Raw genomic sequence first — 12,830 nt, 5'->3', positions numbered from 1 at the left:
CACACACGGCCCCTCAACCTCAACAAGGGCTCAGACCTGCCAACCCCTCAGCAGATACGTATCTTTTACGTGTGGAGAGGGGCAGCCTCGCCCCAGGCATCGCACAGGGATGTCTTGACCAAGCGGGAGCGCGTCCGCACACACGCAGCAACGCCGGGATACAAGGACGGACGGACGGACATCACCTTCACAACCCTCGCCATCGCAGGACCACTCGCTACCGGAGGTGGCGGACGCTGCAAACAAACGGAAGGGGAACAATATTCACGTCATGCTCCGCTCACGAGGCTCCACGAGGCACAATACGCCACGTAAGCGACGCAAACCAAGGCGTCATTCACACCAGACACCCCCGGCCAAACATCACCGCCCCCTCGGACCGCTCCCCACCTCCCTTCCCTAAGTGGGATGCTCACATCCTCTGGAGGCAACCGGCACCGAGGGGAGGACACCACAGGGAGGGACCGGACACCTGTGGTTCAAAGCCGTGGTGGGAGGAGGGGACCTCGAGGAACGGAGCATCTCCCCTGACCCCACGCCCCGGGAGACAAAGGCTCCTCCCCCCCCCCCCCACACACCCACACACACACACACACACACACACACCCACACACACACACACCCCTCAACCTCAACAAGGGCTCGGACCTGCCAACCCTTCAGCAGATACGTATCTTTTATGTGCGGAGAAGGGCAGCCTTGCCCCAGGCATCACATTGGGACGTCTTGACCGAGCGGGAGCGCGTCCGCACACACGCAGCGACGCCAGGGCGCATGGACATCGCCTTCACAACCCTCGCCATCGCAGGACCACTCGCTACCGGAGGTGGCGGACTCTGCAAACAAACGGAAGGGGAACAATATTCATGTCATGCTCCGCTCACGAGGCTCCACGAGGCACAATACGCAAAGTAAGCGACACGAACCAAGGCGTCATTCACACAACACACCCCCAGCCAAACATCACCGTCCCCTCGGACCGCTCCCCACCTCCCTTCCCTAAGTGGGATGCTCACGTCCTCTCAAGGCAACCAGAACCGAGGGGAGGACACCACAGGGAGGGACCAGACACCTGTGATTCAAAGCTGTGGTGGGAGGAGGGGACCTCGAAGAACGGAGCATCTCCACCAACCCGCAGCCCCTGGCCCCGGGAGACAAAGACTCCCCCCCACACACGGCCCCTCAACCTCAACAAGGGCTCAGAGCTGCCAACCCTTCAGCAGATACGTATCTTTTACGTGCAGAGAGGGGCAGCCTCGCCCCAGGCATCGCACTGGGACGTCTTGACCGAGCGGGAGCGCATTCGCACGCACACAGCAACGCCGGGACACAAGGACAGACGGACGGACATCACCTTCACAACCCTCGCCATCGCAGGACCACTCACTACCGGAGGTGGCGGACGCTGCAAACAAACGGATGGGAAACAATATTCACGTCATGCTCTGCTCACGAGGCTCCACGAGGCACAATACGCCATGTAAGCGACGCGAACCAAGGCGTCGTTCACACCAGACACCCCCGGCCAAACATCACCGCCCCCTCGGACCGCTCCCCACCTCCCTTCCCTAAGTGGGATGCTCACGTCCTCTCAAGGCAACCAGAACCGAGGGGAGGACACCACAGGGAGGGACCAGACACCTGTGATTCAAAGCCATGGTGGGAGGAGGGGACCTCGAGGAACGGAGCATCTCCACTTAGCCCACGCCCCCTGGCCCCGGGAGACAAAGGCTCCCCCCCCCCCCCCCACACACACGGCCCCTCAACCTCAACAAGGGCTCAGACCTGCCAACCCCTCAACAGATACGTATCTTTTACGTGTGGAGAGGGGCAGCCTCACCCCAGGCATCGCACTGGGATGTCTTGACCGAGCGGGAGCACGTCCGCACGCACGCAGCAACGCCGGGATACAAGGACGGACGGACGGACATCGCCTTCACAACCCTCGCCATCGCAGGACCACTCACTACCGGAGGTGGCGGACTCTGCAAACAAACGGAAGGGGAACAATATTCTCGTCATGCTCCACTCACGAGGCTCCACGCGGCACAATACGCAAAGTAAGCGACGCGAACCAAGGCGTCATTCAGACAACACACCCCCGGCCAAACATCACCGTCCCCTCGGACCGCTCCCCCCCCTCCCTTCCCTAAGTGGGATGCTCACGTCCTCTCGAGGCAACCGGCACCGAGGGGAGGACACCACAGGGAGGGACCGGACACCTGTGATTCAAAGCCGTGGTGGGAGGAGGAGACCTCGAAGAACGGAGCATCTCCACTTACCCCACGCCCCCTGGCCCCAGGAGACAAAGGCTCCCCCCCCCCCCACACACACACACACACACGGCCCCTCAACCTCAACATGGGCTCAGACCTGCCAACCCCTCAGCAGATACGTATCTTTTACGTGTGGAGAGGGGCAGCCTCACCCCAGGCATCGCACAGGGATGTCTTGACCGAGCGGGAGCGCGTCCGCACACACGCAGCAACGCCGGGATACAAGGACGGACGGACGGACGGACATCACCTTCACAACCCTCGCCATCGCAGGACCACTCGCTACCGGAGGTGGCGGACGCTGCAAACAAACGGAAGGGGAACAATATTCACGTCATGCTCCGCTCACGAGGCTCCACGAGGCACAATACGCCACGTAAGCGACGCAAACCAAGGCGTCATTCACACCAGACACCCCCGGCCAAACATCACCGCCCCCTCGGATCGCTCCCCACCTCCCTTCCCTAAGTGGGATGCTCACATCCTCTGGAGGCAACCGGCACCGAGGGGAGGACACCACAGGGAGGGACCGAACCCCTGTGATTCAAAGCCATGGTGGGAGGAGGGGACCTCGAGGAACGGAGCATCTCCACTGACCCCACACCCCAGGAGACAAAGGCTCCCCCCCACACACACACACGGCCCCTCAACCTCAACAAGGGCTCGGACCTGCCAACCCTTCAGCAGATACATATCTTTTACGTGCGTAGAGGGGCAGCCTCACCCCAGGCATCACACTGGGATGTCTTGACCGAGCAGGAGCGCGTCCGCACACACGCAGCAACGCCGGGATACAAGGACGGACGGACGGACATCACCTTCACAACCCTCGCCATCGCAGGGCAACTCGTTACCAGAGGTGGCAGCTCTGCAAATGAACAGAAGAGAAACAAATTTTCACATAAAGTTCCGCTCACAAGGCACAACACGCAAGGTAGACAACGGGAACCAAGGCGTCGTTCAGACAACACACCCCCAGCCAAACATCACCGTCCCCTCAGACCACTCCCCACCTCCCATCGCTAAGTGGGATGCTCACGTCCTCTCGAGGCAACCAGCACCAAGGAGAGGACACCACAGGGAGTGACCGGACACCTATGATTCAAAGCCGTGGTGGGAGGAGGAGACCTCGAAGAACGGAGCATCTCCACTGACCCCACAGCCCCTGGGAGAGAAAGGCTCCCCACACACGGGGCCCCTCAACAACAGCTCAGACCCGCCAGCCCTTCAGCAGATACGTATCTTTTACGTTGGGACAGCGGCGGCCTCGCCCCAGGTATCGCAGTGCGACGTCCCCACCGAGCGGTAGCGCATCCGCACGCACGCAGTGACACCAGGACGCACAGACATCGGCTTCATGACCCTCGCCGTCACAGGGCGACTCGTTACCGGAGGTGGCGGCTCTGCAAACGAACGGAAGAGGAACAAATTTTCAAGTCATGCTCCACTCGCGAGGCTCCACGCGGCACAATACGCAAAGTAAACGAAGCGAACCAAGACATCGTTCACACAACACACCCCCAGCCAAACATCACCGTCCCCTCGGACCGCTCCCCCCCTCCCTTCCCTAAGTGGGATGCTCACGTCCTCTCGAGGCAACCGGCACCGAGGGGAGGACACCACAGGGAGGGACCGGACACCTGTGATTCAAAGCCGTGGTGGGAGGAGGAGACCTCGAAGAACGGAGCATCTCCACTTACCCCACGCCCCCTGGCCCCAGGAGACAAAGGCTCCCCCCCACACACACACGGCCCCTCAACCTCAACAAGGGCTCAGACCTGCCAACCCCTCAGCAGATACGTATCTTTTACGTGTGGAGAGGGGCAGCCTCACCCCGGGCATCGCACTGCGACCTTTTGACCAAGGGGCAGCGCGTCCGCACGCACACAGCGACGCCGGGACACAAGGACGGACGTACATCGCCTTCACAACCCTCGCCAACGCAGGACCACTCGCTACCGGAGGTGGCGGACTCTGCAAACGGAAGGGGAACAATATTCACATCATGCTCTGCTCACGAGGCTCCATGAGGCACAATACGCCAAGTAAGCGACGCAAACCAAGGCGTCGTTCACACCAGACACCCCCAGTCAAACATCACCATCCCCTCGGACCGCTCCCCACCTCCCTTCCCTAAGTGGGATGCTCACGTCCTCTCGAGGCAACCGGCACCGAGGGGAGGACACCACAGGGAGGGACCGGACACCTGTGATTCAAAGCCGTGGTGGGAGGAGGGGACCTCGAGGAATGGAGCATCTCCACCAACCCCGCAGCCCCTGGCCCCGGGAGACAAACGCTCCCCCCCCCCCCCACACATGGCCCCTCAACACAGTCTTGGGCCTACCAAACCTTCAGCAGATACATATCTTTTACGTGCAGACAGCCACGGCTTTGCCCCATGCATCACAGTGGGGCATCTTCACCGAGCACAAATGCCAGACACGTAAATACAGCAATGCCAGGACAGACAGATGTCCTCTTCACAACCCTTCCCGTCACAGGGCGACTCACTACCGGACATGGAAGCCTATGGAAACAAACACAGAATGAACAATTATGAACAAGTTTTGAAGCTGATCTTCACTCACACGGCTCCACTCAGCTGAATATTCAATAGAAGCAATGGGAATGAAGTCACATTAAGAGAAAACACTGCATTTGGTAGGGACAGGTCCCGTAATGTTCAATTGGAAAGACTCCAACCCATACAGAAGACTGCTATGCTTTCAAAAGGGTCCAATGCTATTGACATATTACTGATACAGCTTCTGGTAAAAATACATTTCTAGTGTCAGAAATAACCCACAATTTTTCCCCCCAAAGAAAAACTACATAATGCATTAATCAGGCACAGTGTGCCCCACCTGGAAAACATGGAAAAGTACACTACACACAACTAAAGAAACAAATACATTACACTATCTACAAACACATCCCATATTCTAAAATAACAAAAATAACACATGCCACCTTAAACTGCTAACCCACAACAATACTTTCCAGGATACCAAGTTCCATACAGATACCTTGTTGCATCTCCTTGGAGCACCAAGAGGCTGAATGACTACCTCTCACAGGAGGCCAGCTTAAATACCCCTCAAGCTCCACCCCAATTTCCCAGCATACCTTGCAAGCCAAAGGAAGCTATAAAAAGAAGCTCATGGCACACAGAAACCCTTTAGTTCATTCTTACATCAGCAGCAGCAGCAAGATGTGCTCACCTTCAGTGCAATTCAAATTGACAGAAGATTCAAACATTCTCATCAGGTAAGACTATAGTTACCTTAATTCATACTTCCTAAAATGAAGACATTGCCAGCACCATGGGGTACACTCAGGGGTTGCCACACGGCTTTGTTAGGGGTTAGGGAGGGGAATGATTGAGGCAGGGTGGGGAAAGGAGAGCCGTGCTCTGTGGGTGGAGGGGAGTGACTGGGCAAGGATGGGGGAGGGGAGCAGTGACTGGGGCAGGCAGGACAGGGTAGGGGAAGGAGTCACTGGGGCAGGATGGGGGAGGAGAGCTGTGCTCCGTGGGTGCAGGGAAGTGACTGGGGCACATGGGGTGTTGGGGGAGCCATACTTTGTGGGTGCAGGGGAATCAGTGACTGAGGGCACGATGGGAGAAGGGGAGCCATGCTGTGTGGGTGCAGGAGAGTGACTGGAGCAGGACGGGGAGGGGAGCAGTGTCTGGGGGAGGGGCATGAAGGGGGAGGGGTAGCAGGGACTGGGTCAGGACAGGACAAGTGGAGCCATGCTCTCTGGGTGCAGCAGACTGACTGGGGCAGCGTGGGGGAAGGGGAACTGTGCTCTGTGGGTAGAGAGGGAGCAGTGACTGGAGCAGCACAGGAGAAGGATAGCACTGACTGGGGCACGACAGGAGAAGGGGAGTTCTGCGGTGTGTGTGTGGAGGGGAATGACCGGGATAGGATGGGGTAGGGGGAGCAATGACTGGGTGAGGACGGGAAAAGGGGAGCCGTGCTCTGTGGGTGCAGGGGAGTGACTGGGGCAGGGTGGAGAAAGGGGAGCAGTGACTGGGGCAGGACAGGGGAAGGGGAGCCATGACTGGGGCAGGACACAAGAAGGGGACCTGTGCTCTCTGCATGGAGGGCAGTGACTAGGTCAGGATAAGGGATGGCAGCCTTTCTCTGTGTGTGGCGGGGAAGCAGTGTCTGGCTCAGGAGAGGAGACGGGTAGCTGTGCTCTGTGCGTGGAGGGGAGTCACTGGGGCAGGGTGGGGAAAAAGAAGCTCTGCTCTGTGGGTAGAGAGGAAGCAGTGACTGGAGCAGGACAGGGAAAGGACAGCAGTGACTGGGGCAGGACAGGAGAATGGGAGCAGTGACTGGGGCAGGGTGGGCGACGGGGAGCTGTGCTCAGTGGTTACAGAGGGAGCAGTGACTGGGGCAGGATGGAGAAGGGGAGCAGTGATTGGGTCAGGATGGGAGAAGGGGAGTCGTGCTCTGTGGGTGCAGGGGAGTGACTGGTCAAGGATGGAGGAGGGGAGCAGTGACTGGGGCAGGCAGGACAGGGTAGGGGAAGGAGTCACTGGGGCAGGATGGGGGAGGAGAGCTGTGCTCTGTGGGTGCAGGGGAGTGACTGGGGCACAAGGGGTGTTGGGGGAGCCATACTCTGTAGGTGTAGGGGAATCAGTGACTGAGTGCACGATGGCAGTAGGGGAGCCATGCAGTCTGGATGCAGGAGAGTAGACCGGTAGCTGTGCTCTGTGCGTGGAGGGGAGTCACTGGGGCAGGGTGGGGAAAAGGGAGCTCTGCTCTGTGGGTAGAGAGGTAGCAGTGACTGGAGCAGGACAGGGGAAGGGGAGCTGTGCTCAGTGGTTACAGAGGGAGCACTGACTGGGGCAGGATGGAGGAGGAGAGCAGTGATTGGGGCAGGCAGGACGGCGGAGTAGAGCTGTGCTCTGTGGGTGGAGGAAAGTGACTGGGGAGGACAGGGGACTGGGAGCCACGCTCCATGGATGGGGGAGTGACTGGGGCAGGATGGGGAACTGAGAGCAGCAACTGGGTCCGGACGGGAAGAGGGGAGCCATGCTCTGTGGGTGCAAGGGAGTGACTGGGGAAGGGTGGGGGAAGGGGAGTCGTGCTCTGTGAGTGCAGGGCAGTGACTGGCGCAGGGTGGGCGAAGCGGAGCTGTGCTCTTTGGCTAGAGAGGGAGCAGTGACTGGAGCAGGACAGGAGAACACGATCTGTGCTCTGTGGGTGCAGGGGAGTGACTGGTGCAGGACAGGGGACGGGGAGCCACGCCCCAGGGATGGGGGTGTGATTTCAGCAGGAGAGCGGAAGGGGTCAGGCAGGACAGGGGAGGACACCTGTGCTCTCTAGGTGCAGGGCACTGATTGGGACGGGATGGAGGACAGGTAGCATTGTCTCGGGCACACAGGACAGGGGAGGGAGAGCAGTGACTGGGTCAGGACAACAGAGGGGGAACCACCCTCTGTGGGAGCAGGGGAGTGACTGAGCAGGATGGGGGACGGGGAGCCACGCTCCATGGTTGAGGGTGTGATTTGAGGAGAACAGGGTAGGGGGTTGGGCAGGATGGGGGAGGGGAGCTTTGCTCTGTGGGTGCAGGGGAGTGATTGAGTCGGGATGGAGGACAGGGAGCAGTGACTGGGTCAGGACGGGAAAAGGGGAGCTGTGCTCCATGGGTGCTGGGGACTGACTGGGGCAAGGGATGGAGAGCTGCACTCCAGGGTTGGGGGCTGAGTGGGGCAGGATGGGAAAAGGGGATCCATGCTCCAGAGGATGGGGGAATGCCAGGGGGATGCAGGAGGAATACCCATGCTTCAGGGGTGGGTAGGAGTAACTGACAGAAGAGGAGCCATGTGGTGTGTCTGTGCAGGGCAGTGACCATGGTAGGATGGGGTCAGGGCAGCAGTGACTGGGTCAGGATGGGAAAAGGGATGTAGGGGAGTGACTGCAGCACGATGGGAGAATGGGAGCTGTGCTTTTTGGGTGGACGAAAGGGACTGCGGCACGATGGAGGAGGAGAGCTTTGCTCTCTGGGTGCAGGCAACTTACTGGGTGAGGATGGGAGAATAGAAGCTGTGCTCTGTGGGTGTAGGGGGACCAGTGACTGGAGCATGACAGGAGAAGGGGAGCTGTGCTCTGTCAGTGGAGGAGAGTGACTGCGGCACGATGAGGGAGGAGAGCTTTGCTCTGTGGGTGCAGGGCAGTGACTGGGGCAGGAGGGGTATTGGGGGAGCCATGTCTGTGGGTGCATGGCAGTGAGTGGGGCAGGATAGAGGAGGGGATGCAGTCAGTGTGTCGGGAGAAGGGGAGCCGTGCTCTGTGGGTGGAGGGGAGTGACTGGGGAAGGATGGAGGACGGGAGCAGTGACTGGGGCAGGCAGGACAGGGTAGGGGAAGGAGTCACTGGGGCAGGATGGGGGAGGAGAGCTGTGCTCTGTGGGTGCAGGGGAGTGACTGGGGCACAAGGGGTGTTGGGGGAGCCATACTCTGTGGGTGCTGGGGAATCAGTGACTGAAGGCACGATGGGAGAAGGGGAGCAATGCTAACTGGGTGCAGGAGAGTGACTGGAGCAGGACAGGGGAGGGGGAGCCGTGTCTGGGGGGGCATGACGGGGGACAGGAAGCAGGGACTGGGCCAGGACAGGACAAGTGGAGCCATGCTCTCTGGGTGCAGCGGAGTGACTGGGGCAGCGTGGGGGAAGGGGAACTGTGCTCTGAGAGTGGAGGCAGTGACTGGAGCAGCACAGGAGAAGGGGAGCACTGACTGGGGCAGGACAGGAGAAGGGGAGCAGGGTGTGTGTGTGGAGGGGAATGACAGGGATGGGGGTGGACCAGGACAGGGGCAGGGGACTGGGTGAAGGACAGGGAAGGGGAGCTGTGCTCTGTGCGGCGCAGGGGACTGACTGGGGCAGGGTGGGGAAAGGGGAGCTGTGACTGTGGGTACAGGGGCAGGGACTGGGGAAGGACAGCAGTGACTGGGGCAGGACAGGAGAAGGGGAGCTGTGCTCTGTGCGTGGAGGGGAAGACTGGGGCAGGATGGAGGGATGGCAGCAGTGACTGGGTGAGGTGGCAGAGGGGGAGCAGTGACTGGGGCAGGATGGGAAAAAGGGAGCTATGCTCCGTGGGTGCTGGGGAGTGACTGGGGCAGGATGGGGAAAAGGGAGCGCTCTGGGGTGGGGGTGAGTGACTGGAGCGGAAGAAGGGGAGCCATGCTCAGTGGAAGAGAGGTAGGACAGGGACAGGGGAGGGAGCTGGGGGGAAAAGACTGGGGAGGATGGGGAGGAAGAGCCACACTTCAGGGGCAGGAGTGACTGGGGGAAGGGGAGCTGTGCTCTGTGGGTAGAGAGGGAGCAGTGACTGGAGCAGGACAGAAGAATAGGAGCTGTACTCTGTGGGTGCAGGCGAGTGACTGGGGCTGGGCAGGGAGCACTGCCTGGGGCATGACAGGAGAAGGGGAGCCATGCACTGTGGGTGCAGGGCAGTGACAGGGGAACGGTGGGGGAAGGGGAGCTGTGCGCTGTGGGTAGAGAGGGAGCACTGACTGGGGCACGAGAGGAGAAGGGGAGTTGTGCGGTGTGTGTGTGGAGGGGAGTGACCGGGCAGGATAAGGGATGGCAGCCGTTCTGTGTGTGTGGCAGGGGAGCACTGTTTGGGTCAGGACAGGAGCTGGGTCACTATGTGCTCTGGGTGCAGGGGAGTGACTGGGGCAGGACAGGGGACGGGGAGCCACGCCCCAGGAATGGGGGTGTGATTTGAGCAAGACAGGACAGGGGAGGGAGCCATGACTGGGGCAGGACACGAGAAGGGGAGGGGGTGTGGGGAGGACAGAGGGGGAAGCTTTGCTCTGTGGGTGCAGGGCACTGATTGGGGCAGGATGGAGGACGGGAAGCCATGCTGGGGCAGGTGAGAAGGGGAGGTGCTTTCTGTGTGGAGGGGAGGGACTCTGGGGCAGGATGGGGGTGTGATTTGGGCAAGACAGGATGGGGGCAGGAGGGGTAGGAGAGCTTTGCTCTGTGGGTGCAGGGGAGGATTGGGGCGGGATGGAGGACAGGGAGCAGTGACTGGGTCAGGATGGGGAAAAGCAGTGGGGGACGACTGGGGCAAGGGGAGCTGTGCTCCGGGGGATGGGGGAAATGACAGGGGGAGGATGAGGGAGGAAGAGCCATGCTTTAGGGGTAGGTAGGAGTGAATGGGACAAGGGGAGCTGTGCGGTGTGTGTGTGGAGGGGGGTGACCGGGATAGGATGGGGTAGCGGGAGCAGTGACTGGGTGAGGAGGGCAAAAGAGGAGCCGTGCTCTGTCGGTGTAGGGCAGTGACTGGGGAAGGGTGGGGATAGGGGAGTCATGCTCTGTGGGTGCAGGGGAGTGACTGAGTCAGGATTGGAGTGGTGCTCTGTGGGTGGAGGGGGAGCAGTGACTGGGGCAGGATGGGAAAAGGGGAGCTGTGCTCCCTGGGTGCTGGGGAGAGACTGGGGAAAGGGATGGAGAGCTGCGCTCCAGGGGTGGGGGCTGAGTGGGGCAGAACAGGAGAAGGGGAGCCATGCTCTGGGGGATGGGGGGAATGACAGCGGGAGGATGAGGGAGGAAGAGCCACGCTTCAGGGGTGGGTAGGAGTGACTGGGGGAAGGGGAGCTGTGCTCTGTGGGTAGAGAGGGAGCAGTGACTGGAGCAGGACAGGAGAATAGGAGCTGTACTCTGTGGGTGCAGGCAAGAGACTGGGGCAGGGCAGGGAGCACTGTCTGGGGCAGGACAGGAGAAGGGGAGCCATGCACTGTGGGTGCAGGGGAGTGACAGGGGAACGGTGGGTGAGCTGTGCTCTGTGCATGGAGGGGAGTGACTGGGGCAGGAGTGGTATTGGGGGAGCCGTGCTCTCTGTGGAGGGGAAGCAGTGACTGGGTCAGGATGGGAAAAGGGGAGCTGTGCTCTGTGGGTGCAGGGAAGTGAAGGACAGCGTGGGGGAGGGGGAGCTGTGCTCTGGAGGGGAGTGACTGGGGCAGGACGGGATGGGGGAGCAGGGACTGGGACAGGATGGAGTTCGGGGAGCAGTGACTGGGGGAGGCAGGACGGGGGAGGGGAAGCAGTGACTGTGTCAGGACGGGAGAAGCGGAGCCATCCTCTGTGGGTGTAGGAGAGTGACTGAGCAGGACGGGGGAGGGGGAGCCACGCTCCATGGTTGGGGGTGTGATCTGGGCGAGGGGGCGGGCAGGATGGGGGAGGAGAGCTTTGCTCTGTGGGTGCAGGGGAATCAGTGACTGGGGCAGGATGCGAGAAGGGGAGCTGTGCTGTGTGGGTGCAGGAGAGTGACTGGAGCAGAATGGAGGACGGGGAGCAGTGTCTGGGGGAGGCAGCATGGGGGAGGGGAAGCAGTGACAGGGGCAGGAAGGGAGAAGGGGAGCTGTGCTGTGTGGGTGCAGGGGAGTGACTGGGGCAGGACAGGGGACGGAGAACCATGCTCCAGAGGTGGTGGTTGTGATACGACCCGTGCCCAGGGTAGCCAACTGGTAATGCCAATGTCAGGGCAAGCTGCAAAAGGGGAGCAGATTCTCCCCACGCTGGTGGGTGACACTGAAGCCTGGCTTCCCAACCAGCCACAAACTGCTTCTGATTACCCCACACTGGATATCAAGAAGCCAGTCCACAAATGCCCACAGCCCTCTTTACTGCATTTCAGCTCCAGGCTCCCAAATCAGTACTAGGTCCAGTAAAGAGACCAGTTACTAGAACTCTCTGCTCTTTACTAAAAAGGTTCCCTCTGACCCCAAAGGGTCAGCCACAGCACCAGATCAATACAAGTTCGGATCTTACCTAAAATATCACGCTGGCAGCCAATCCTTTAGTAACTAAACTAAAGGTTTATTGTAAGAAGAAAGAAATAAACCATGAGAGAAATGTTAAAGGGTTAAAGTAAATCACAGATATACAAATGATTAAAAGTCCATTTACATCAGGTTTCTGGAAGAAATGTGGATTTGCAGGCTTGTGTAGTTCTCTCTGGTTCACATCCAATACCTGGATGGGTCTGAGTCCTTCAGTTCAGTTGCAAGATGAATTGTTCCAGAGATAGGTGTATGTCTGCAGACTGGACAGGAGCAAAGACCAAGATGGATCCTCTGGTTTGATCTTATAAACCCCCTCCCCCAGCCATGCAGCCTGTGGGCAGTCACAAGACCCAAAATGGAGTCCATAGTCACATGGGCCAATCCTGGTGACTCCTCCAGTGTGCCTGGGGTCCATAGTCACATGGGACATTCCTGATGCTTCATCAGGTAGGCTGCCTGCAATGGAGTCCAGAGTCATGTAAGCAGGTTCTGATGACTCAGTGGTGACGCTGGCCTCTCCCTCAGGGCCCCTTGCACCTTGGAATGCCTTAATGGGCCATTAAGCAGGCCATTGTTCTGCAGCCTTCCTATCTGGGGTGTTGCCCAGGCAGAACAATTTGAAATACAGATATCTCAAATACATCTATAACTTCCATTTCAAATATCACACATGAACATAAGTATTATTACCTTACTTAGCACATTACAACCTTCCTAACAGTACCTGACATGGATTATTATGATTCTGCCATACT

General features: G+C 59.5%; 1 protein-coding gene across 4 annotated transcripts; it reads right to left on the bottom strand.

Moving 5' to 3' along the window:
* Positions 1–627: 627 nt before the first annotated feature.
* On the bottom strand, positions 628–5,327 carry LOC137161233 (uncharacterized). Of its 4 annotated transcripts, none has more exons than XM_067560335.1 (7): positions 5,303–5,327; positions 4,621–4,803; positions 4,110–4,250; positions 3,001–3,679; positions 2,429–2,577; positions 1,841–1,985; positions 628–1,405 (listed from the first exon to the last, which is right to left on the bottom strand). In XM_067560335.1, exons 4-7 carry the CDS (start codon positions 3,110–3,112, stop codon positions 1,200–1,202), a joined length of 612 nt encoding a protein of 203 aa, XP_067416436.1. In that variant the 5' UTR covers positions 3,113–3,679; positions 4,110–4,250; positions 4,621–4,803; positions 5,303–5,327; the 3' UTR covers positions 628–1,199. The 4 variants fall into 4 exon arrangements, 3 of the variants coding, with proteins under 3 accessions (XP_067416436.1, XP_067416437.1, XP_067416438.1); XM_067560336.1 differs by having other exon boundaries at positions 4,626–4,803; XM_067560337.1 differs by lacking the exons at positions 628–1,405; positions 1,841–1,985; positions 2,429–2,577 and having other exon boundaries at positions 3,146–3,679; positions 4,626–4,803.
* Between the last annotated feature and the right edge of the window lie 7,503 nt (positions 5,328–12,830).

This window comes from Emydura macquarii, unplaced genomic scaffold (assembly GCF_026122565.2).
Source record: "Emydura macquarii macquarii isolate MOO-44397 ecotype Brisbane River unplaced genomic scaffold, CSIRO-AGI_Emac_v2 contig_2288, whole genome shotgun sequence".
Taxonomy (NCBI): Eukaryota; Metazoa; Chordata; order Testudines; family Chelidae; genus Emydura; species Emydura macquarii.
This window is presented reverse-complemented; position numbering and strand designations above follow the sequence as displayed.

Coding starts and splice junctions, on each gene's coding strand:
- LOC137161233 (XM_067560335.1), bottom strand. CDS start 3,112: ATGGCGAGGGTTGTGAAGGTGATGTCCGTCCGTCCGTCCTTGTATCCC. Junction 1,986..2,428: donor ATCCCTGTGCGATGCCTGGG/GTGAGGCTGCCC, acceptor GTTTGTTTGCAG/AGTCCGCCACCTCCGGTAGT. Junction 1,406..1,840: donor ATCCCAGTGCGATGCCTGGG/GTGAGGCTGCCC, acceptor GTTTGTTTGCAG/CGTCCGCCACCTCCGGTAGT.